Source organism: Chenopodium album, chromosome 10, assembly GCF_948465745.1.
Source record: "Chenopodium album chromosome 10, dcCheAlbu1.1, whole genome shotgun sequence".
NCBI classification, from domain to species: Eukaryota; Viridiplantae; Streptophyta; class Magnoliopsida; order Caryophyllales; family Amaranthaceae; genus Chenopodium; species Chenopodium album.
In genome coordinates, this window is record NC_137843.1 from 55,429,045 (window position 1) to 55,451,284 (window position 22,240).

At 30.7% G+C, this 22,240-nt stretch overlaps 3 protein-coding genes and 1 pseudogene across 3 annotated transcripts; 2 read left to right on the top strand and 2 right to left on the bottom strand.

Moving 5' to 3' along the window:
- On the bottom strand, positions 1-1,252 carry LOC145564180 (ethylene-responsive transcription factor ERF095-like). Its single transcript, XM_081624511.1, has one exon. It carries the CDS (start codon positions 1,137-1,139, stop codon positions 744-746), a length of 396 nt encoding a protein of 131 aa, XP_081480637.1. The 5' UTR covers positions 1,140-1,252; the 3' UTR covers positions 1-743.
- Positions 1,253-1,637: 385 nt separating this feature from the next.
- On the top strand, positions 1,638-12,361 carry LOC145565446 (putative polygalacturonase At3g15720). Its single transcript, XM_081625448.1, has 12 exons — positions 1,638-1,718; positions 5,589-5,732; positions 5,847-5,984; positions 6,226-6,387; positions 7,307-7,333; positions 7,449-7,656; positions 7,793-7,874; positions 8,908-9,016; positions 9,208-9,324; positions 9,430-9,594; positions 11,558-11,701; positions 12,206-12,361. The coding sequence occupies exons 1-12, from the start codon at positions 1,638-1,640 to the stop codon at positions 12,359-12,361; spliced, it is 1,533 nt and encodes a 510-aa protein (XP_081481574.1).
- A 606-nt stretch (positions 12,362-12,967) lies between these two features.
- Positions 12,968-14,988, top strand: LOC145565447 (putative polygalacturonase At3g15720). The gene is made up of 7 exons (XM_081625449.1): positions 12,968-12,973; positions 13,060-13,086; positions 13,199-13,406; positions 13,553-13,634; positions 14,315-14,423; positions 14,530-14,646; positions 14,764-14,988. The coding sequence occupies exons 1-7, from the start codon at positions 12,968-12,970 to the stop codon at positions 14,986-14,988; spliced, it is 774 nt and encodes a 257-aa protein (XP_081481575.1).
- Positions 14,989-17,408: 2,420 nt separating this feature from the next.
- LOC145564181 (RING-H2 finger protein ATL16 pseudogene) lies at positions 17,409-19,008 on the bottom strand (annotated as a pseudogene).
- Between the last annotated feature and the right edge of the window lie 3,232 nt (positions 19,009-22,240).

The following is a 22,240-nucleotide window of genomic DNA, read 5'->3' on the forward strand; positions in this document are numbered from 1 at the left end:
AAAATAAACCGATCGACGGGCTTTTTGTTAAAATGGGCCGACATGTCTCTATCTTCTTCTTTTTTCATTGATGCCCGCACCAATGCACCAATGGAATGCAAATACTATAAAATTACCGAATTTTATTATTGACTTATATATTGCTGATTACCCTATTTTAAACCACAAAAAAAAATATAAAAAAAAAAAAAAAAAAGAAGAAGAAGAAAAAGAATATTTTAGATGATAGAAAATTAGTTGATTTTCTTCTACTTGTCTACCACCAATTTCGACCCATAAATTATTGCAAACGAAAATAAATGCACCACATTGTAATTAAGTCCATTTTGGCTCAATTGTAATAAAATCATCAAAGTTTGAATTTTAGTAAACTAGTTGCTTAAGAAATGGTTGCTATCACCCATTTATAATTTGACATAGAACACCATTAATCATAATTTTCTACAAGTCATTTCATAAATAGCTCATTTCCCACTTAAAAATACATAATGTGTCAACCTATCTATGTACATAATCATAAATATAATACCATATACATAGAAATAATGCATATTGAGAAACTCATATCATACACAATAGTAGTCGTAAAAGTTATTAGATTGACTCATTAATCATCAAACGAACTCAAATTAAAGTTCTCAAGAAGAAGGATGTTACATTATGAAATTAGTTATAAATGCAAGGACACATTGTCCAAACTCGAACTAGAGCTTGAAATCAAATCATCACCTATACATGTAGCTTCATTGCCTTCCACCCTTATTATTATCATAATCGAGAAGCTCTTCGAGCAGCTTATCATCAAGATACTCAAATTCAAAAACTTCCTTTCCTCTATCTTGGCCAACATTATTCCTCGTCGATGAAGATGAAGATGAAGAACCTCCCCTAGAGGAAGAACCACCGCGAGGCATGTTATATTCACTAGGAAAATTAAGTATAGCCAAATGACCTCTCATGTTATAAGCAGCTCGATCATATGCCCTAGCAGCTTCCTCAGCCGTATTAAACGTACCAAGCCAAACTCGTGCACCATGCCTAGTCGAGTCACGGATTTCAGCCGCGTACTTCCCCCATGGCCGCTTCCTTACACCTCTATACTTAACCTCACCACCACCACAATCTTTATCATCCTCCATTTTTCCTTCTAAACTTTTAACGTTACACTTGTAAGAAAAAAAAGCTAAGTATAGTATATAATATTTTATGTATGTTGGTTTTATGCTATATATTTATGGTATATAGATAGCATGAAAATGTTATGACTTAAGTGTTAGTGAAGTGAGTAGATGTTATATATAAGGTGTAGGAAAAGTAAAAAAGTACATCTTAGGTTGGCAAAATAGACGGTCCAAGGTTCGCCAGTTGTAACATCCTACGGTCCACAAAAAACTATAGATTAGAAATGGTGGCACGTTTGATAACAAGTTTCGTCAAATTTGAAGACTTTAAAAATTAGTCCAATGCACCTGGATGAGTTAAGTGGAAGAGTCAAGGTGATGGCTTTGAAATAAAAAAAAAGAAGTCTTCAATTCTTTTGGTGTATGTTTTGGTCTCTGCTTCTAATGTAAATCAACCAATTATAATTTCTTTATTTTGCCCTTTTGTGGGTCAGGGTAAAGAGACTAGAGTTAGTTATGTGTTCGTTGTCACACGTGTGGAATTTCCTTCCAGAACTTTTCCTAAACACCACAAATTATGTTTATGCTACGGCCGAGGTAACATCGTTATAAGTAGAGTTGTTAAACAGGTTCATCAGGATGTAACAAATTTGTGTTTGTGTTTGTGCACGTGTTAGACTTGTTACTTTAGTTAACGAGTTTTATATTTATCTGATGTATTGTATTTGACTAATTTTACTGAAATTCTTGACAATATCTCAATCTATATAATTAATCGTTTTATTGTGGGTGTCAGCTCATCTAAGTTATAATAATTTCAAGAAAATTTTGACCATAATTTAATTTTTTATGCTCATTTTGTAATGTTTTTGTATTAAATTGTGTTTAGATGATCTTATTTTGCTAGTATATGAATACTATAAACATTCTAATCCGTTTATTTCATATCCGGTCATTATTATATAGTCATATCGGGTCAACATTTTCCATGACTAATTATAAGTCAAATTTTGAGACCAAGTCAATTGGTGAGTACTGCATACTGTGTGGTGCTGCTAAATCCAATTTCTTTTTTAAGATAGGTTGTAATTTTGCCTACACTTGATAGAACATTATTTATTTATGGACCGTTATGATGGTTCCAGAAATGTAATTATGGAGTACAACTGTAGGGGAGAGGGGGGGGGGGGGGGGGCCTCCAGTTGGACACTTGGACCAGTTTAGTTATGGCTTGTCACTGAAAGACATTGCAATTTGGAATGTATATCCTATGATTAAACCATATATTTGATTCAAATGAATATTATTTGAACTTATTTTTCGGGAATATAATTGACCTAATACATACACCATCAGTACATATTCACAACATATACACTATATAAAATACGAGTCATAACAAAATAGTTTAAGATTACAGTCGCAACAAAAAAAGTAGTGTAAAATTTTTACTCATATATGTTGTTTGTATTGAAAAACAGGTAAATTATAAGTTTGTATTCCTTTCGTGTTTTCTCAAGTAAAAAGTTTAGAAGTTGCGTGCAATGCTATTGTGATAAGGTATCATAAATTGACAAAATTTAATTCATACAGTTTCATATATCGACAAATTATTAACAGATGCTCTAGGGAGCAATTCAGCATATTTATTAATCCTTGTACCACTAAAACCATCGATTTAGGTGCTTTAGTTTTAAATACATGACATACACATTTAAAATTCGGGTAAAATTACAGGATACAAAATTCATTAAACTCGTGTTCATATTCTTGTGATATATCACCCTTTTTTTTTTTTCCTTGGCCTCTTGTCTATGTTGTATGTATGGAAAGTTCTAATAATTTTAAAAAATATTCTTTCATCCATTACAAAGAGATATGATTCTTGTTGCACCCACTGCACCCATCAATAAACTTCAGTAATGCCATCACTGAGATTCTACAATGATAATACAAATTTAAACTACAAAGAACTTAACTAAACATGACATCAAAGCGAATTGTGGGATCCGATTCCCTCCTTAATTATGGTTTAGGGTACTTTCATTCACCAAGTACTCCCGTTGATCAGTTTTTGTTGTAACATTTTGACTTTTTTTCTATTTACAAACTTTTATACAACCATTTTTAGTGATTTATATGTAAGATAATGTATCATATCTAATCATTTATTATACCTCTCATATATTATTATCAAAATATATATAAAAAAAAAAGTCAAAATGTTACGATTAAAGGTGAACATAAATGTTCTAAAAGCCCTTATTAACAAACTTTTTATTCACAAAAACAAAACAAAAATATTAAATATCATGGTGATATGAAGAACTAATTAATTAATTATACAAGGAATATATTGAAAGGGGCTTCCAGAAACATATGATCTTTAATTTTACTTGGAACATATGCTGAAAAATAGAAAGAACATGAAAAAGGTGGGCTTCCAGAAACAGAATTATTGTGAATCTGTGAACTTTATGAAATCTATAGACATTTAACCTAGAGAACCTTTAATTTTTTTTTTGTGGAGCTCATTGTTTGACGATCAACAATAATACAAATACAATACAATACTCCCTACACACCAATAATAAACTCACAAGTCACAAGTGACAACGAAGAATCCTTCCCCCATATCGATTTGCTAGATGCTTTGTTTAAGGAAAACAAATTGAAATTGAGGTTATAAAATGGCTGAAAATGGAGGGTAAAAACGACTTTTTAATGATGATTTTTGATAGATTATACGAAGTATTTTTATTTTAAAAAAATAAAAATAAAAATGACAAATATTCAATTATATAAATGAAAGGATGATTTTGAAACTTTAGGTCACCTGAGTGTAATTATCAAAAGTTTATATCACGGGTCTTTTTACGACCTAAATTTTCAAACTACTAGGATAAAATTTAATCTTTAACTTTGAACATATACATATATATATAAAAAAAATAAATAAATAAATAAATAAAAAATAAAAAAAAATAAAAAAAAAGGAAGTTGTAAATTTGAATTGACATCTTGTTAATGAATATTACTTTTGTAGTTTTGTCCCATGTATTATATACATCAAGTTAAAAGGTAAATATTCAAACAGTATTATTCTTGATGATCTAATTTTTTTAGTTATCAAGTTGATATTCCTTTTTTTTTCAAAATACTTGTAACATTATCTCTTGGCACACAATATAATTTTGAGATTAATAAGACAAATATCAGAATAATTTAAACTTTAGTATCCCAATTCATCCCTCGTATCAGAATTGAAATTATTTTAATTAATTTGCACCTTTACATTCTTTAATCTCCTCTTAACTGCGTGACAAGAAGGTATGTCATATGTGCAAGTTCTGCATCTCATTATCTCATAAATTGAAATAGTTGCAAACTCGATCTCTTTAGTGGAACAACTTATATATAAAGAAGTTTTTCACTTTTTTTTTCCCATGATATACATGCCTGTTTTAAATATTGTTGTTCAGCAACTTGGCCCAAATGAAAAGAAAAATAAAGCCCAATGAAGCCCATGTATACATGACTACAATGTAGCCCACTTCACCGCAAGCTTCAACTTGAATGTCCACGTAACTAACCTTTATTTGAACTTATTGCGGAGTAAATTTATTTGATCTAATTTGTATTTTTTTTTTTTATATAAACCCCCAAAGCATGTGGGTTTGACACGAGACACGACCCATCACGGTCCAGAGCCATCTTTAATTGCAAATGAATACCATGACTAACAAATACAAAGAACTATAATTCCAAAGTAGGAAGAAAATTTTTAAAAAAATTAGGAAAAAAAAAAAAAAAAGACCAATTGAAACAGATAATCCTATGGTATCAGCTAGATTTGAATTGGAAAGATCATCAAACCATATCACACAAATATGGATTTGATTTATCACATAATACATTATTGAGATAAATATCTACAAGGTTCAGATGAATTTTGTACATAATCTCAAGACCACAGAATTGTTACTAAACATATATCAAGATAGTAACCTTGATACACTAGTGATTCCTTATTGTTATATTTCAAGGAAAATAATTCACTGTTTCAATATCACATTAGACTAGATTTAGAAAGATAATTATACCACCAATAATTCAGTATGCAATAATTGAGGAGATATTATATGACATAATGTTGATTATGTAAGATCAAATGGGATAGATGTTAAGCATGTTATATAAACAATGACTTGAGGTACTATTAGTGTTTGTCATGTATAAATATAAGGTTTAGGAGCAGAGAAATTGACACAACTCAAAGTATTCTAGATTAACTCATTGTTTGTGTGCTTAAATGGTGAGTTTCATGTAATTTGGATCTTTTTTCGTTTAACTCTCATTTTATTACATGCTATAAAATCAATGATGTAAGAGTAACTTAATAATAGGAATACTCGTGTAATTGTTATATTTTTGCTGATTTTTCTAATGTCTTATTGTGTTTGATAGGACTATTGCCTTGTTCTCTTCATTGTTGCAAATGTTGCAACTAGCTTTCTTGGCATAAGAGTTACGAATGCACAACAAAGTCCGTCTACCTTCAATGTGTTGGATTATGGAGCAAAAGGAGATGGACAACAAGACGACACTCAAGTATAATTTTCATACTTTTTTTAAACGAGTGTTTGTATCAAGTACCACCATGTAGCATTTGTACTTTTTTCCATTATTAACATAAATGTCGTATCTTTATGGTTTATTTTATAGGCATTTACAAAAGCATGGATAGATATATGCAATGCTACCGGTGATAGTACAAACCTAGTCGTACCACAAGGAAAGACATTCTTAATCAAATCCATTGCATTTAAGGGTCCTTGCAAATCTACCAACACTCACATTCAGGTGAATAATTTGAACGTCTATTTTGAAATATTACTAATCATGCCAATTTGCGAAAACTAATCAAACAAGTGAGAAGTATGCATTATTACTTTCTCACTTCTTTACATAAATTATAATTTGGACTAGTAATGTGACTAAATTAAATTTAGGGTAAAATGATAGGAGTATATACATATATATATATATATATATATATATATATATATATACTGATATCATACGGGGTTTGTAAATATGACAGATTCAGGGTAATATTGTAGCACCCAATAGCAGTGATCAGTGGGACAAATGTGAAGACAATAATTGGCTACATTTTGAATCTATTGATAATCTCTTTGTAGAAGGGCAAGGAGTTATTGATGGTAGAGGCTCAATTTGGTGGACAAAAGCTCCCATAATTAACGTATGTATATATACATTTAATCATTTATATAAACTTATCTTGCACTAAGGGTTTTGTTTAATTAACCTTTTTTTTTTTTGAACTTTTTTTTTCCTGATTTCTGTTTGATATGCTGATTTGACTAAACTTTGACCTTATATGTGTATTTTAACATTATGTAATTTTCATTAAAAAAAATTCATTACTAAACCAAAGATATTTAGGCCCTGTTCACTTCACCTTAAAAAAATAGTATTAAGTAAAAATAATTTCAGTTCAGTAAAAGTAATTTTAATTCAGTAAAATTAATTTCAGTTCACTAAAAATAATTTCAGTTCTGTAAAAATAAGTTCAGCTTAGTAAAATTCAGTTTTCTTAAAGAATAAATATAATAGAAAATCAGTAAAAATAATTTCAGTTCAGCAAAAATAATTTCAGTTCAGTAAAATTAATTTAAATTCAGTAAAAATTAATTTTAATTCAGTAAAATTAATTTCAGTTCACTAAAAATAATTTCAGTTCTGTAAAAATAAGTTCAGTTTAGTAAAATTCAGTTTTCTTAAAGAATAATTATAATAGAAAATCAGTAAAAATAATTTCAGTTCAGCAAAAATAATTTCAGTTCAGTAAAATTAATTTAAATTCAGTAAAAATAATTTAACTTCAGCAAATATAATTTTTTTCAGTAAAAATAATTTCAGTTCAGCAAAAGTAAGGTGAAGTGAACAGGGCCTTAGTGATATAAATATAAAAATAAAAACAAAAAAAAAAGTCTACATAATTACATAAAACGATAAATTAAAAATAAGGTGAAATAAACATAGCCTGAATCATCGTATATAATTTATGTTCTAAAGAGAGATTTTTAATATTTGTCTCAATTATATGCATTATTCATATTTACACTATAATTCATTAACAATTTGCTCAATAATTCCAGGAATTGGGCTCATGCAACCGTCCAACGGTAAGTTTTGTTAATTGATATTGATTAAAATGAATTTAGACGTGTTTTTATGATTAAAAGTGCCGATTAAGTTAAGCTTACGTATTCAACTCCAATTATATTTGGTTAATTTCAGACCATGACGTTTTTTAACTGCAATGGTCTTCAATTAAGTGGTGTTACAAGCAAAGATTGTCCAGGAAATCACATAACTATGTTAGGCAGCAACAATTCGACCATTAACAATATTAACCTAATTGCGCCACAAGATAGCCACAACACCGATGGAATTGATATTTCTTCTACAAGCAACCTTCAAATCTTGAACTCCTTCATTGGAACTGGTATGTTAAGCTAGACTATCACTCGAGTGTATAATAGATAGTAATATGACAATGTACAAGGATTATAGTGTACTCATTATCGAATATTCGAATTATTACTTATTAATCAACAATTTTTCGGTTTTGTTAAAAATAGGTGATGATTGTGTTGCAATGGGTTCGGATACATTATGGATTAACGTAACAAATGTCACCTGCGGACCAGGCCATGGCATTAGGTTCGTATACAAATATTGATAGAAATTACCATGAATATTCTTTAGGCCATAAGTGGGCCAATTTGGAACAAGCCCAACACGGCTGGTTGGGCCCATTAAGGCCCAGTGTTTTTTCTTTAGATTTTGTAAGGACTTTGTGAGTTTTCCGCGATAGCAAGCTTAAACCCTTCCCCACTTTCTAAAGACTCTTACTCACTAACATGAGTCGGGTTGACTTTTGTGAGTTTCCGACTCAATATAACTTTCTTCTTACGAAAAAAAAAAAATTGTATATATATGAATTTTAAATAGGAAAATAAGTTAAAATAGGATAGTACATCAGGGTGCACCATGTGCATGGTATACCCGATAAATAAAAAAAGCCGAAAATAACATAATTTGGTTGAACAAAGAACATACCTATATATGTTTGATGATATATTCTGTTATACTTATGTTCTTTAACATATATTGATTAAACATGTTTTTTGAGTTTCAATAATACAAAGTATGTTCTTTGAATTTGGCTCGTATGTTCCTTGAGGTAATGAGTGACGCACACATTGTTTTTTTTTTTTTTTTTATTATCATATATAATAAAAAAAAAAAAATTATTATCGTATGTTCTTTGAGTTTGATCAGTGTATTCTTTAGGTATGAACTATATGTTCTTTACATTACAACTTATGTTCTTTTAACCGAGAGTGAAAACTAAAATTATTATGAAAAGTTGAATTTTTAGAGAGAAAAAAAAACTATTTTTGGAAAAATGATATCTTTGGTAAAAAAAAATTTTGAAATTTTAATAAAGTTTTTATCTTGTTCTTTTTGTAATGTCTTTATGTTCTTTGGTAATGCATGTTCTTTGTCAAACACAAACATGTTCTTTGTCAAACACTTACATGTTTTTTTTTCACACATCTATATGTTCTTTCTGCTTTTTCTTTTATAACTAGGTGCACCATGTACATGGTGCATCCTGGTGCACAGATCAGGCATTAAAAATAAATCGTGTCGAAAGGTTAATTTTTTTTTTTATCTTAATAATAAATAGTGTGGGAAGCTTGGGGAGAGATGGAGCAGAAGCAAAAGTGGAACAAATACATGTGAAAAATTGCACTTTTAGGAATACTTCAAATGGGGCCAGAATAAAAACATGGCAGGTAATAAACTTAAAAATTAAGTTTTGCTAAGTTTTTGTTGGTCTGTATATTAATTGTTTTTTTTTTTTTTTTTTTTTTTGACAGCTGGGAAAAAAGGGATCACTCCCTAACAACAATTGTATATTAATTGTTGATTGCATAATCTTTACTTGTTATCACGTCTTAATTTAAATTTAAATTTTCGTACATAGGGTGGAAATGGATATGCAAGGCAGATAACCTATGAGGATATCATTCTTGAGGATGTCCAAAACCCGATTATCATAGACCAATATTATTGCATTAGCAATAGCAAGTGTTCGAATGAGGTAAACCTACTAATAAACTTGACACATTTTCATCAATTATTTCATATATTATACGTGTTACATTACCCTAATCGTACGTACGTACATTGGTATATGTAACTACAGTCATCAGCGGTAGCAGTGTCCGACATTACATTTAATGGCTTCCAAGGAACCTCGGCAACAGACGAAGCAATTACAGTGAAATGTAGTGAAGCTATCCCATGCAACAACATTGTAATGGATACAGTCAATATTGCTGCTTCGGATCCTAGCAAAAAAATAACCTCCGTATGTGCAAATGCTAAAGTACAACAAAAATCGGTTACACCTGCTCTTAATTGCAATTAAGAGTGTCCTTGCATTATTATTGTCAAAGATGTTGCAAAAGATCAATTGCATGAATGCTACAAGCCTACAAGCATCTTTGGCCTTTGGGGAGGACATTACACAAATTTATTATTAGTACAATTCAATAATTCTTTTAGGCAATATATCCTTTGTAACGGAATTGTTATTCAAGTCATTCAAGAGATAAATAAACAAAAATATTTCTGACAAGATAATATGCTGAAAGTTCTACATCTCATTATCTCATAAGAGAGTGTGTGTGGTTTTTTTTTTTTTTTTTTTTTTTTTTTTTTTTTTTTTGGAAGGAATCATTATCTCATAAGTTGAAAGAGTTTATGTTTTAAATATTGCTGTTCATCAACTGAATTGGCCAGTTCATCCACATAAAAAGAAAAAGGACATTATGTGAAAACTACCTTATAAAACCCTTTTTTGCGAGAAACTACCTAATAAAAAAAATATTCTAAGAAATTACCTTATAAAAGGATAAATGTTATAAGAGACTACCATTGGTCGGAAAGTCACTATTGACTTTCATTTTCCGGTGTTGACCACATCACGTGTCACTCACGTGACTTTTAATTCACCATTTCCCTCCTTTTTTCATAATTGGCACGTGACATGATCAACGTCGGAAAATAAAAGTCAGCAGATGACTTTTCAACCAAGGATAGTCTCTTACAACATTTATCCTTTTATAAGGTAGTTTCTTACAACATTTTTTTTTATTAGGTAGTTTCTCGCAAAAAAAAATACTTTATAAGATAGTTTTTCACAAAATATCAAAAGAAAAATAAAGCCTAACTCTATTGTGCTTGTTTTGTAAAAGAGGAATATGAGAATATCAACTTATTATTTTGAGCGACTATGTAGATAGGTAACCCTTATAATTTGAATTTTTTACGGAGTAATATTTAATCTAATTTACGTTATTTAGTGAACATATCTTAATTTATTTCTTTGAAACGCTTTTAATGTTTGAAGAATAAACCCTAAGGTCATGATTCTATGATCGCGCATAGATCATAATTACTTTTTATAAGATATGGAAAAAAAAAATTATTGAACATTACAAAATGGTCAAATTTTGATAGAATAAAATATCACAATTTTTCCTCCATTCATATGCCCATGCCCCATAGTATTGCAATTAAATGAGAACTGTAATCCTAAAATAGGAAGAAAAATAATTGACTTTAAAAAAAAAAAAAAAGAAAAAAAAAGAAAAAGCACCAATTGAATTGGAAAGATCATCAAACCATATCATCAAAATAAGGAATTTAATTATTACATAATACATTATTGAGATGAATATCTACAAGTTCAGATGAATTTTTTATATAATAATGTTGAAATTTTTTGGAATATACAACTAACAAGACCACAAAATATAAACTTAACATAAATCAAGATATTAATGTAGATACACTAGTGAAGTAGTGATTCCTTATTTTTGTTGCATTTCAAGGTAAATAATTGACTAGCTAGATTTAGAAATATAATCATAGCCAATTAAGCCTCCAATAATTTGAGGAGTTATTATGTGACATAATGTTGATTAATCAAATGATAAATGTTAATCATGTTACATAAACAATAATGCTTTGAGGTACTATTCGTTTGTCATGTATATATATATGGTTTAGGAGCAGTGAAAGGCATTAAAATTGATACAACTAGAACTATATACAAATATTACGAAGTATAAATCAACTTCTTCTTTGTGTGCTTAAATGGTGAGTTTCATGTAATTTGAATCTATTTTCGTTTAACTTCCATGCTATATTATGCTATAAGTAAAATCAATGACTTACAATTGTTATTATAAATGACTTTTAGGAAGGAATACTCCGAATTTGTTTTAGGTTTACTAATATTTTTAATAACTTGTTGTGTTTGATAGGACTATCGTCTTGTTCTCTTCATTGTTGCATACATTGCAACTAGCTTGCTTGGCATAAGTGTTACCAATGCACAAAACAGTTCATCTACCTTCAATGTGTTGGATTACGGAGCAAAAGGAGATGGACAACAAGATGACACTCAAGTATAATTTTCACATTTTTTTTAACAAGTGTTTGTACCAAGTACCAACATTTTACAGGCATTTGTACTTTTTTCCATTATTAACATAAACGTAGTATCTTTATGGTTTATTTTACTGACATTTGCAAAAGCATGGATAGATGTATGTAATGCTGGCGGTGATAGTACAACCCTAGTTGTACCACAAGGATATACATTCTTTATCAAAAACATTGCTTTTGATGATCCTTGCAAATCTACTACCAGCATTCACGTCGAGGTGAATTGTTTGAACGTCTAATTCTTTTCCATTTATATCCAAAATATATCTAGCTATGACAATTTGTGTAAGCTAATTAAACGGGTCTTTCTCACTTCTTTACATAAATTGTAATTTTTGGACCAGTAATGTGATGGCTAAATATAAGTGGAGATTAATCAGATTATATATTGACATTGTACGGAATTGCTAAATATAAGTGGAGATTATATATTGACATTGTATGGGGTTTTGTGAATATGACAGATCCAGGGTGATATTGTAGCACCGAGCAGCATTGGTGAGTGGGACAAATGTGAAAACAATGCTTGGCTACATTTTGGATCTATTGATAATCTCTTTGTAGAAGGACAAGGAGTTATTGATGGTAGAGGCTCATTTGGTGGACAAATGCTCCCATAATTAACGTATGTGCTACGTATATATTAATTTATCTTAAAGTAAATTATCATATTTAGTTTATGTTGAAACCGTATCTAGTTTATGTTGAAACCCATTGTATGTAGTTCACCTGTGAGTGTCTCATATTGGAGAAAGAGGAGAGGTGGTTTCACTTTATAAGATAGAGGAGTAACTCCTACAATTGCTAATTGGTTTTAGTATGAAAGCTCCTAAATCTTGTTTGTGGATCAAAACTCTCTTCCTCCTTGTTCGGGTTGCCCAACCCCATTTCATATTGTCTTAAAATTTAACATGGTATCGGAGCCTAGATTGCGGGTCTCTTCTAAACTGGGTATTTAATCGCTACTGGATAAGGATTTACCTCGACAGGATGTCCAGCCCCTAACCCCTAAGAGGATTATTGATCTGGCCTTATCCAGTTAGCTCTGAATTTCTTAGGACACTCACAAGTGAGGGGGAGTGTTGAACATTGTCCCACATTGAAGAAAGATGAGAGGTGGTTTGACTTTATTTGTGAACTAAACTCTCCTCCTCCTTGTTCGGGTTGCCCAGACCCATTTCATATTGTCTCAAAATTTAACATTTTATGCGCCAAATAATCATGGAATGAGGGTTCTTATATTGTTTCAATTATATGTATAATGCATTATTCATAATTTTACACTATAATTCATTAACTGTGTGCTCCTTAATCACAGGATTTGGTCTCATGCAAACGTCCAATGGTAAGTTTTGTTAATTGATAGTGATTAAAAGTAATTTAGACCTATTTATTATGTGAGATGCCAATTAATTTAAGCATACATGTTCAAGTCAAGTATATTTGGTTAATTTCAGAACATGATGTTTTTTAATTGCAATGGTCTTCAACTAAGTGGCGTAACAAGCAAAGATAGTCCAGGAAGCCACATAGCTATGTTACACAACAATAATTCGACTATAAACAATATTCACCTAATTGCGCCACAAGATAGCCAGAACACCGATGGAATTGATATTTCTTCTACTAACAACCTTCAAATCTTGAACTCTTTCATTGGAATTGGTACGTTAAGTTACATTATTACTAGAGTGTTTGATAAATTATAAATATGTGACGTTATGCAAAGAATATGGAGTACTCATTAAGTCATTATTGAATATTCGAATTCTTACTTATGATCAACATTTTTTTGGTTTTGTTAAAAATAGGTGATGATTGTGTTGCAATTGGTTCGGATTCAATATGGATTAACATAACAAACGTCATATGCGGACCAGGCCATGGCATTAGGTTCGTATACAAATATTGATAGAAATTATTATGAATATTCATTAGGCCTTAAGTGGGCCAATTAGGCACAAGCCCAACAAGATCTAGTTTGTTTATGATCTGGTGGGTAGGCCCAGTTGAGGCCCAGTTTTTTTTTTTTTTTTTTTTTTTTTGGGTATAGATTTTGTAAGTACTTTGTGAATTGTACAATCTCCACGTCAATGAGCATAAACCCTTCCACCGTTTTAAAGAGTCTTATCCCCCCACTCTTATCCCGCTAACTCGGGTCAGGAGGATTTATGAGAAATTCTGGCCTGATAAAGCCCTTCTCCTTTCCAACTTTAAAAAATCCTATGAAGTAATGTACTCGCTAATTTGAGTTGGGTTGACTTGTGTGAGCTTGGCTCTATACAACCTTCTTCTTACCAAAAAAAAAAAAAAAAAAAAAAAAAAAAAAAAAAAAAAAAAAAAATTGGTAAAGCCCTTCTCCTTTCCAACTTTAAAAAATCCTATAAAGTAATGTACTCGCTAATATGAGTCGGGTTGACTTTGTGAGCTTCCGGCTCTGTACAACCTTCTTCTTACCAAAAAAAAAAAAGAAAAAAAAAAACCTTGTATATAAATGAATTTTAAATTTGTAATAAACCGTGTCGAAGGGTTAATCTTTTTTTTTTTTTTTTTTTAATCTTAATGATAAACAGTGTGGGAAGCTTAGGAAGAGATAGAACTGAAGCAAGAGTGGAACAAATATATGTGAACAATTGCACTTTCAAAAATACTTCAAATGGAGCCAGAATTAAAACATGGCAGGTAATAAACTTAAAAATTACGTTTTGCTAATTTTTGTTGGTACATATGTTGGTTACAAAATTTCTACTTATTACATCTTAATTTATGTTTAAACTTTCGTATATAGGGTGGATCTGGGTATGCAAGGCAAATCACCTATGAAAATATTATTCTTGAGGATGTCCAAAACCCGATTATCATAGACCAATTTTATTGCATTAGCAATAGTGATTGTTCCAATTCGGTAAATTAAACCTACTAATTAACTTGACACTTTTAATTTCATCAATAATTTTGTATGTTAAACGTGTAGCATTACTCTAATCATACGTGCGTACATTGTTACATGTAATTATACAAGTCATCAGCAGTAGCAGTGTCCGACGTGACATTTAATGGCTTTCAAGGAACCTCAACAACAAACGAAGCAATTACAGTGAAATGTAGTGAAGCTATCCCATGCATCAACATTTTAATGGAAACAATCTACATTACTGCTTCGGATCCTAGCAAAAATAGTACCTCCATTTGTGAGAATGCTACTGTTCAACAAAATTCAGTTGAACCTCCTCTCAATTGCAATTAAGAGTGCCCTTGCATTATTATTGTCAAAGATGCTGCAAAAGATTGCATGAATGCCACAAGCATCTTTTGGAATGATAGTCATAGTACACAAATTTATTATTAGTAGTACAATTCAATAATTCTTTTGGGCAATATACATTCTAAAGGAATTGTTTTTTAAGCCATTCAAAAGAAACAAAAATATTTTTGACAAAAGTACTCTGTATTTCTTATAAACAAAATAGAATATTTGTTATATACTCCCTCTATCCTTTTATTTTTACCCCATTTAATTTAGAACGGTTCCCAAAATACATGTTAAAAAATTAATATCTCTATTTTCGTATGCGTGAAAATATTAAAAGTTTATATTGATTAGTTTTATAATGAAACGAACCAAACAAAATCCCACATGACTATATATATATATTTTTTGTAGGACGAAGAAAATTTATGGTCAAAGTTTTCAAAATTTAATCCACATTTAGGCAATAGGGCAAAAAAATAGGGATGAAGGGAGAACAAGTATCATTATTTCTTTCTCTTTTTTTTTTGACACAAAGTATCATTATTTCTTACCATGTATAAGGAATTCATACTAACTAGTCATATTGAAAAACTGGTAAACTAGGAACAACATGTAAACATTTACACTCTCGAAGATTGTATAAAATTAGGGAATTCATGACAAAAACACACGTAAATAATTAGTGTGTTTCTGTCATGATTTCCTAAATTTAAACAATTTTCTAGAGTTTATTTAATGTTAATATGTAACTCTAAGGGCAATTTACAACATTTTCGAAAATAAGATGACACAATTTTCACTTTTTATTTATAAATTATATACTTGTAATTAAATAAAAAAAAAAAAAAGCAAAGCTTATAATAAATAAACAAAATTGATCACCAACCAATATAAAAGCTAGCACAACTATAACGACTATGTGAACAAAAACATTTTAAGTAAATGTTGACGGAGCGTTTCGAATGGGAAAGCACCGATTCTCTTTTTCAGACCACGGCCCACAACTTTTTAAGGTAAAATTTTTGTTGCTAAGCAAACGTGAGTATAATAAAGTAGACAAATAATCTTCTTTGAAGTTGCAAAAAGATGATTGAGTAGACTTTAAAATTACAATCTAATTAAAGTAATTATTGATTATCATGATTATAATCATGGCTGTAATCCAACATCAAAGTAGTCTAATTATGTCATAATGCGTTCAAACCTAATACCAACAAAGATACGGTGTTAGGAAAGTATTAAACTAAAGTAGGTAAAAGAAACAAAGATAGCATGATGAGAATTTTGGTTATAAAATTTTGTTTTCTTCAATTTGGGTTGAAACTTAAATTTAGATTGTTCTACATTGTCTAAATCCACATTCTTTAATGGAATATTATTCGATGCATAATATAGAGTATACATTGTTTTATTACTAATATCTCTTTTATGAAAATTGTAGATATGACTTGTTTGTATTTTCTGTATTCATTGTTTTATTACTGATATTCCTATCAATTATATATCCTTCACAATAGCAAAAGTAAATCAGGCTTATGAAGCTAACTCGTTTTCTTTTACCTGTTTCGAAGAAATTGAGCTTACTCATCTTAGTTTTATTTGATCAATCTATCAATTAAGTGAGATAATGAGACTAACCATGTCTAAATAAATGTTTAATTGTCCTTTTACGTACTCCATAATATTTTATTTGTCATAATTGAACTTTCTTACACTAGCTCTCATACTAGTACATTATCTCAAGATAAAACTTTATCCACTTCAAAGCAATAGTTTTCCTTCCTTGTTCCTCATGTTATACAAGTCTTTTGAGCATTTTTCAACCCTCATTCACCGTCAATTTGTGATTGGATATCACTTTTTGACTTATGAGGTTAACCTTTGAAGTTAAGCTCTAAGTCCCAATACACAATTATTAACATAACAGTTCAAATTCATATGAAAAATTTGCAAATTGCAGTCATTTAAAGTTCGTATTTTGTAAATTGCAGCCATTTAAAAAAAAATTGCAAATTGCAGCCTAAAAGTTCGTATAAATTGTAAATTACAGCCCTATTCAACTTTTTCATCGGTTTACAAGTCGAAAAATCTTCGAATAAGGTTTTAGGGGCCATTTTAGCCCTTAAGTATCAGAATTGAGCTCGGAATTAGCAAAAAAATAACGCAATTGCCCCGTTTTGCGTAACAAAAATGTATCGATTTGTGGGAAACTGTAAAAATGAGACACTTACGTTATTTTTTTGCTAATTCCGAGCTCAATTCGGACCCTTAAGCCCTAAAATAAAACCTTAACCGAAATTTTTTTAACATGTAAACCGATGAAAAAGTTGAATTGGGCTGCAATTTACAATTTATACGAACTTTTAGACTGCAATTTACAATATTTTTTTATATGACTGCAGTTTGCAAAATACAAACTTTAAATGGCTGCAATTTGCAAATTTTCAACTTCATAAAATAAAATCTAATTATGATACATCATCAAGAAATTACACTATACCAAACAATTGAATGAAATTTCAACTAAATTGTCTCTATAACAACCTATCCCATTCTTACACCCTTCCAAATATATATTTCTAAAAACTTGTACATCCTAACTTACACTAATCAAACAATTTTTTGTTGGCCTAAAAAAAGCCGCAAAGGATGATGATACCAACATTATAACCAATTAAACTTGTTGGCATCCCTGCTAATCAAACCTCGTCCCTCCCCCGATATAAAGAAATAAAAGAAATTAATTAAAAAAAACATTCATGGATCCAAATGAACTGGTTGAACAGAGCATCTTGATGAACTACTTCTCCCATAACCAAATGAAAAGATAGATCTTCTAACTTTGCTGTTACTACTACTACTACTTACCTCACTTACTTCCATATTACTCCTACAACATTCTCGAACTTCGAAGCAATATTCTCTCTCCTTTGACAAATCCATTGAAATTGACCTTCTTATTGGTTGAACTACCTCAAATTCTTCATCCTTCTTTCTCATATCAATCAATTCATCTCCCAAACTATAAACATGCCCCAATTTCTTCCTCCCTTTTCTTGATTCTCCACTAGTTACCAATCTGGGTTCATCCAAATTATTCCCCTGAATCTCAATCACCACAAAATCATCATCATCATCATTATCGTTATCGATATCATCGTCGTTTGAAGGTTTCTGGGGTTGAAATGGTGGAGGAAAATGAATCAAATGTTGTTGAGTATTGTACAAAATAGAAGCAGGGGAAATCCCTGATCTACAAAGTGGACAATTAGCGTTACTTTGTAACCAAACATCAATACAGTCGATATGAAATGCGTGACAACAATACGGAATAACTCGTAACCTCTCGCCCTCTTCAAATTCGCTGAGACAAACCGCGCACTCGTACGAAGCTGCGGGTTCAACTGATGTTACAATATCGTGCTCGTGCTGTTTACGCTCTGTAACCAGCTTCCGAAATTCTATGACGGGTATCGATCGGATGAGGGCCTCGTCGAGTCCTTTTTGGACGGCAATGTTGCCGTCCGGGGATAGTGTAGGAGTCGTCAATGAAGCTGTATCGGTACTAGGGTCTCTAACGCGGGAGAAGAAGCGATTGAAAATGTCAACTCTATGCCATGTTAAGCAGCATTTGATGACGAAAATGTAGTAGCTGATTAGGAGCAATGCGGTTGCCAGAATGCCGATCACGGCGATTGCGATGACCGGGAAACTGTTGTTTCCCGGGTGGTGAAGGTGGAGGATTGGTGGCGAAGGCGATAGCGATAGCGGTGGCGGAGGCGAGAGATCCATAAAATGCTAGTGTAATGTAGTAGGGGGTTTGTGATGTCAGTGTGTTACATGAATTTAATTTGGTTGAATGGTGGGAGAAAACAGGGGAGGAGAGAGAAAAACAGGGGTGGTTGGAAGAAGGAAAAAGAGGGGTGGAAGAGGTTTATAAAAGAGTGTGGAGGAAAAAAAAAAGAGTGATGGGTACAAGTATCCAAATAGAGGTAGTAGGAGTAGTTGGTTTGATTGTTGAAATTTCTGGGCAGCCAGCCAACCATCAGAAATTTTGGCAGAGATTTATCATTTGTTTAGTAGTAGTACCATGTACCACTATTCTACTATTTGGTTTTCTTTTTAAAAGCTAAAAAATAAAACTACAAATTGCAATTGACTAAAGTTTAGAGTTAAACTTAAATAGATTGACTATATCTCAATCCTCACTTATTTTTTGCCTGTCTTTTAGGAGAATTGAGACTTCTCAAAGGCAAATGAGTGTAAAAAAATCTCCCTGCTTTCAAGCAAATGTAGATGGTGAGTTTCAAACTACAATCTAAATCACAAAGTGAGTTTCCCACCAACTCCACCAAACTTACTGATTTAAAAAAAAAAAAACACAATGTATAATGTGAAATTGTGAATTATAAATTAGGAAATACTCCGTATGTTTTATTCTATATTGACTCGAGTATAAATGTAAATAGCATATATAGTACTTGGTAGATTATAAAGTATAAAATGACACTTATAAGGAATTTCGTATAAGGTTGAGTCAATTCAACTTAATTTCAAGTTCAGTTTGTCTTGTATGTGGCTAGACACACCGTATGACCATTTATAAAAAAACAAAGTAACCTCTTAAAACTGACCAAGTAACTCCTATAATACTGACCATATAACCCCTGTAATACTGACTGAGTAAGGGCCTATTTTCATTGGCTGAACTGAACTGAACTTATTAGAGCTGAACTGAACTTAACTGAACTTAACTTATTAGAGCTGAACTAAACTGGACTGAACTTATTAGAGCTAAACTGAACTGAACTGAACTGAAATGAATATTTTATAAGAGAAGGAAATTAGGAGTTGAATTGAACTGAACTTATTAGAGTTGAATTGAATTGAACTGAACTTAACTTAATTTAACTTATTAAAGCTGAACTGAACTGAACTGAACTTATTAGAGCTGAACTGAACTGAACTGAAAATAATCATATGAGAACAGACCCTAACCTTATAACACTGACAAAGTAATCCCTTTAACACTAACCAAATAGCCCTATTACATTAACGAATTAACCCCTATAATAACTAGTCACATTGTGTGGCCAGCCATATACTTCATATAAGAATTTGTATTTCAAGTTTTATCAACATAATAAAGTAGAATTTTATTTGTATTATTATTATTTTGGTCCAGGGGTCCAGCCGTCCAGGCGTAATATAAATTCTACTGTACGTATGGATTTATGAATATATCCATGTACGGTAATTTCCAAAGTGGAGTATTGATAAGTAGATTTCTCGAGTGGTGCGATCATACTCTTTCATGACCACTATTTTAAATTTATTTTTAATGTGTCGACAAAACTGTGATGTACATGTGTCAATGTATATGAATGCCAAATGACAATTCACCGTCAACAAAGATTGGCTTTTTTTTTTTATTTTAAACTTTAATTTTCCCTACATTATTCACCTTATAATCCGTATAAATTATAATACTTCAGAAACATTAACTGTATAATATTCTGATTAAAGTGTTTTTTATTTATTTATTTATTTTTTTATAACAAATAGAACTAAAAAATAAACAACCAAGCTAATTAAAAAGACTAGAAGATCTTTAACCGCGAGCCAATGAGCAGGAGCAACCAAAGTTTTTTTCTAATTAAAGTTAATAAACCAAAGTTTTTCAAATAAAAATTCTACTCCATATAATATTACTAGGTAAAAAACAAAATTGTGTTCATTTATCACATTATCCACTTTTATTTCATTTGTTTGGTTACAATTCTTCTATTAAGAGCTTTTCAAATGTGTATAATATTTTATTAATATGTAATAAGGAATATATTACAATTCTTAAACAAAATTTCTATTTTAATATAGGTATTGTTTGTTTGATTGGATTTAGTTTGGATTAATTATCAGTCGTGGTTGATAGTGTGAACAAACATAACAACTAAAGTGCTACTTGTACAAAATTAATTCTTGCTTGGATCACATTTAGTGGTCTGTACTCCAATCCGTAGAAAAAATATGAATGAAAATTGTGTTTAATTCATAAGTTGACAATGAAGACTGACAGTGATTCTTATAACTAGCCCTAATTGCATGATAATTGCAGTCATCTATTGCTGAAAGAGGCATCCAATGACACCTGAATTTTGTACTCGTATATTTATTTTGGCTAAATTTTCATGAAAAGCTAATAATAAATGACAATTCTAATTTGGACCACTAGTAAATTTGGGTGTGACGGCATGACCCATTAGTATTATTACTTGTGGAATAGTGGGGAACGACCTTACATACCACTCCTACGTAATTCCCACTATAGTGATTGGAGACAAATTTTTATTTTGTTTTCACAATTATTATTGTCTTATTGCTTTTTGTTATTTTAGGTTTCCTTTTTGTTTTTGTAATAATGATGATTAAACATTGAAAGGCAATCAAAATCTAATTATATTATATAACTATTTTCCTATCAATTATATTGGGTGGTTAAATGATTGATTACAAAAGTATATATGTATGAGTTTTGAAAGGAAGTCAATCAAGAGGAAAGTTGCAACATAATTGAGAGCTTGAAAAGAACTAAGGGTTGTTGGGAAAGAAGTAAATAAGTTTGTAATGCGAAAAATCAAACAACATACTTCATTTAAATTCATTCTTTTATGATTTCAAGCATCGATTTTATAAAAAGGCACAAATATGGGCTATTTGGACATTGAATACACGAGTACGCAATATTTTCCATATAATACATGTGAATCAATGAATATTTTACTATCAACTCGGAGTAGTTGGTATACCTAACTGATCACATATGTGCTTAATCGATCTAGCATAATATTGCAAGTTATACCAAGTCCGTTGTCAGCCTGTCACTTAACACTCATGAAACAGTACGTAATGTTTTTAATTGGATGTATGTAGTAAAAGAGTGTTACTTCTACTTATTACAATCTCATACTAGCCCATATCTTTAATTTCACTAGCTAGACATGTTTGGTCGCATAAACTTAGCCTAATGTTTTTCTCCATATCTTGTAAATCAAGCTTCCCCCACTTTTGGCTTATAAAATAAAATAAAATATTCTTTGTTTTAAAACTATACTCCATACAGTATTAAACAAATCTTTGAAAGGAAAGGAAGAAGGTGGCACCCCAACAAGTTTGACTATACAATAAAATAGATCCCTAGATAGCAATCCCTAGGCTATTCTTGTGCCTACCGTTGGAGGTGGTTGTG

Bases quoted from the DNA above. Each gene is read 5' to 3' on its own strand.
- LOC145564180 (XM_081624511.1), bottom strand. From the start codon at position 1,139: ATGGAGGATGATAAAGATTGTGGTGGTGGTGAGGTTAAGTATAGAGGT.
- LOC145565446 (XM_081625448.1), top strand. From the start codon at position 1,638: ATGTGTTCGTTGTCACACGTGTGGAATTTCCTTCCAGAACTTTTCCTA. The intron at 9,017-9,207 runs GTAATAAACTTA...TTTCGTACATAG, and splicing joins CCAGAATAAAAACATGGCAG to GGTGGAAATGGATATGCAAG. The intron at 9,595-11,557 runs GTATGTGCAAAT...TGTGTTTGATAG, and splicing joins CTAGCAAAAAAATAACCTCC to GACTATCGTCTTGTTCTCTT.
- LOC145565447 (XM_081625449.1), top strand. The intron at 13,635-14,314 runs GTTCGTATACAA...AATGATAAACAG, and splicing joins GGACCAGGCCATGGCATTAG to TGTGGGAAGCTTAGGAAGAG. The intron at 14,647-14,763 runs GTAAATTAAACC...TAATTATACAAG, and splicing joins ATAGTGATTGTTCCAATTCG to TCATCAGCAGTAGCAGTGTC.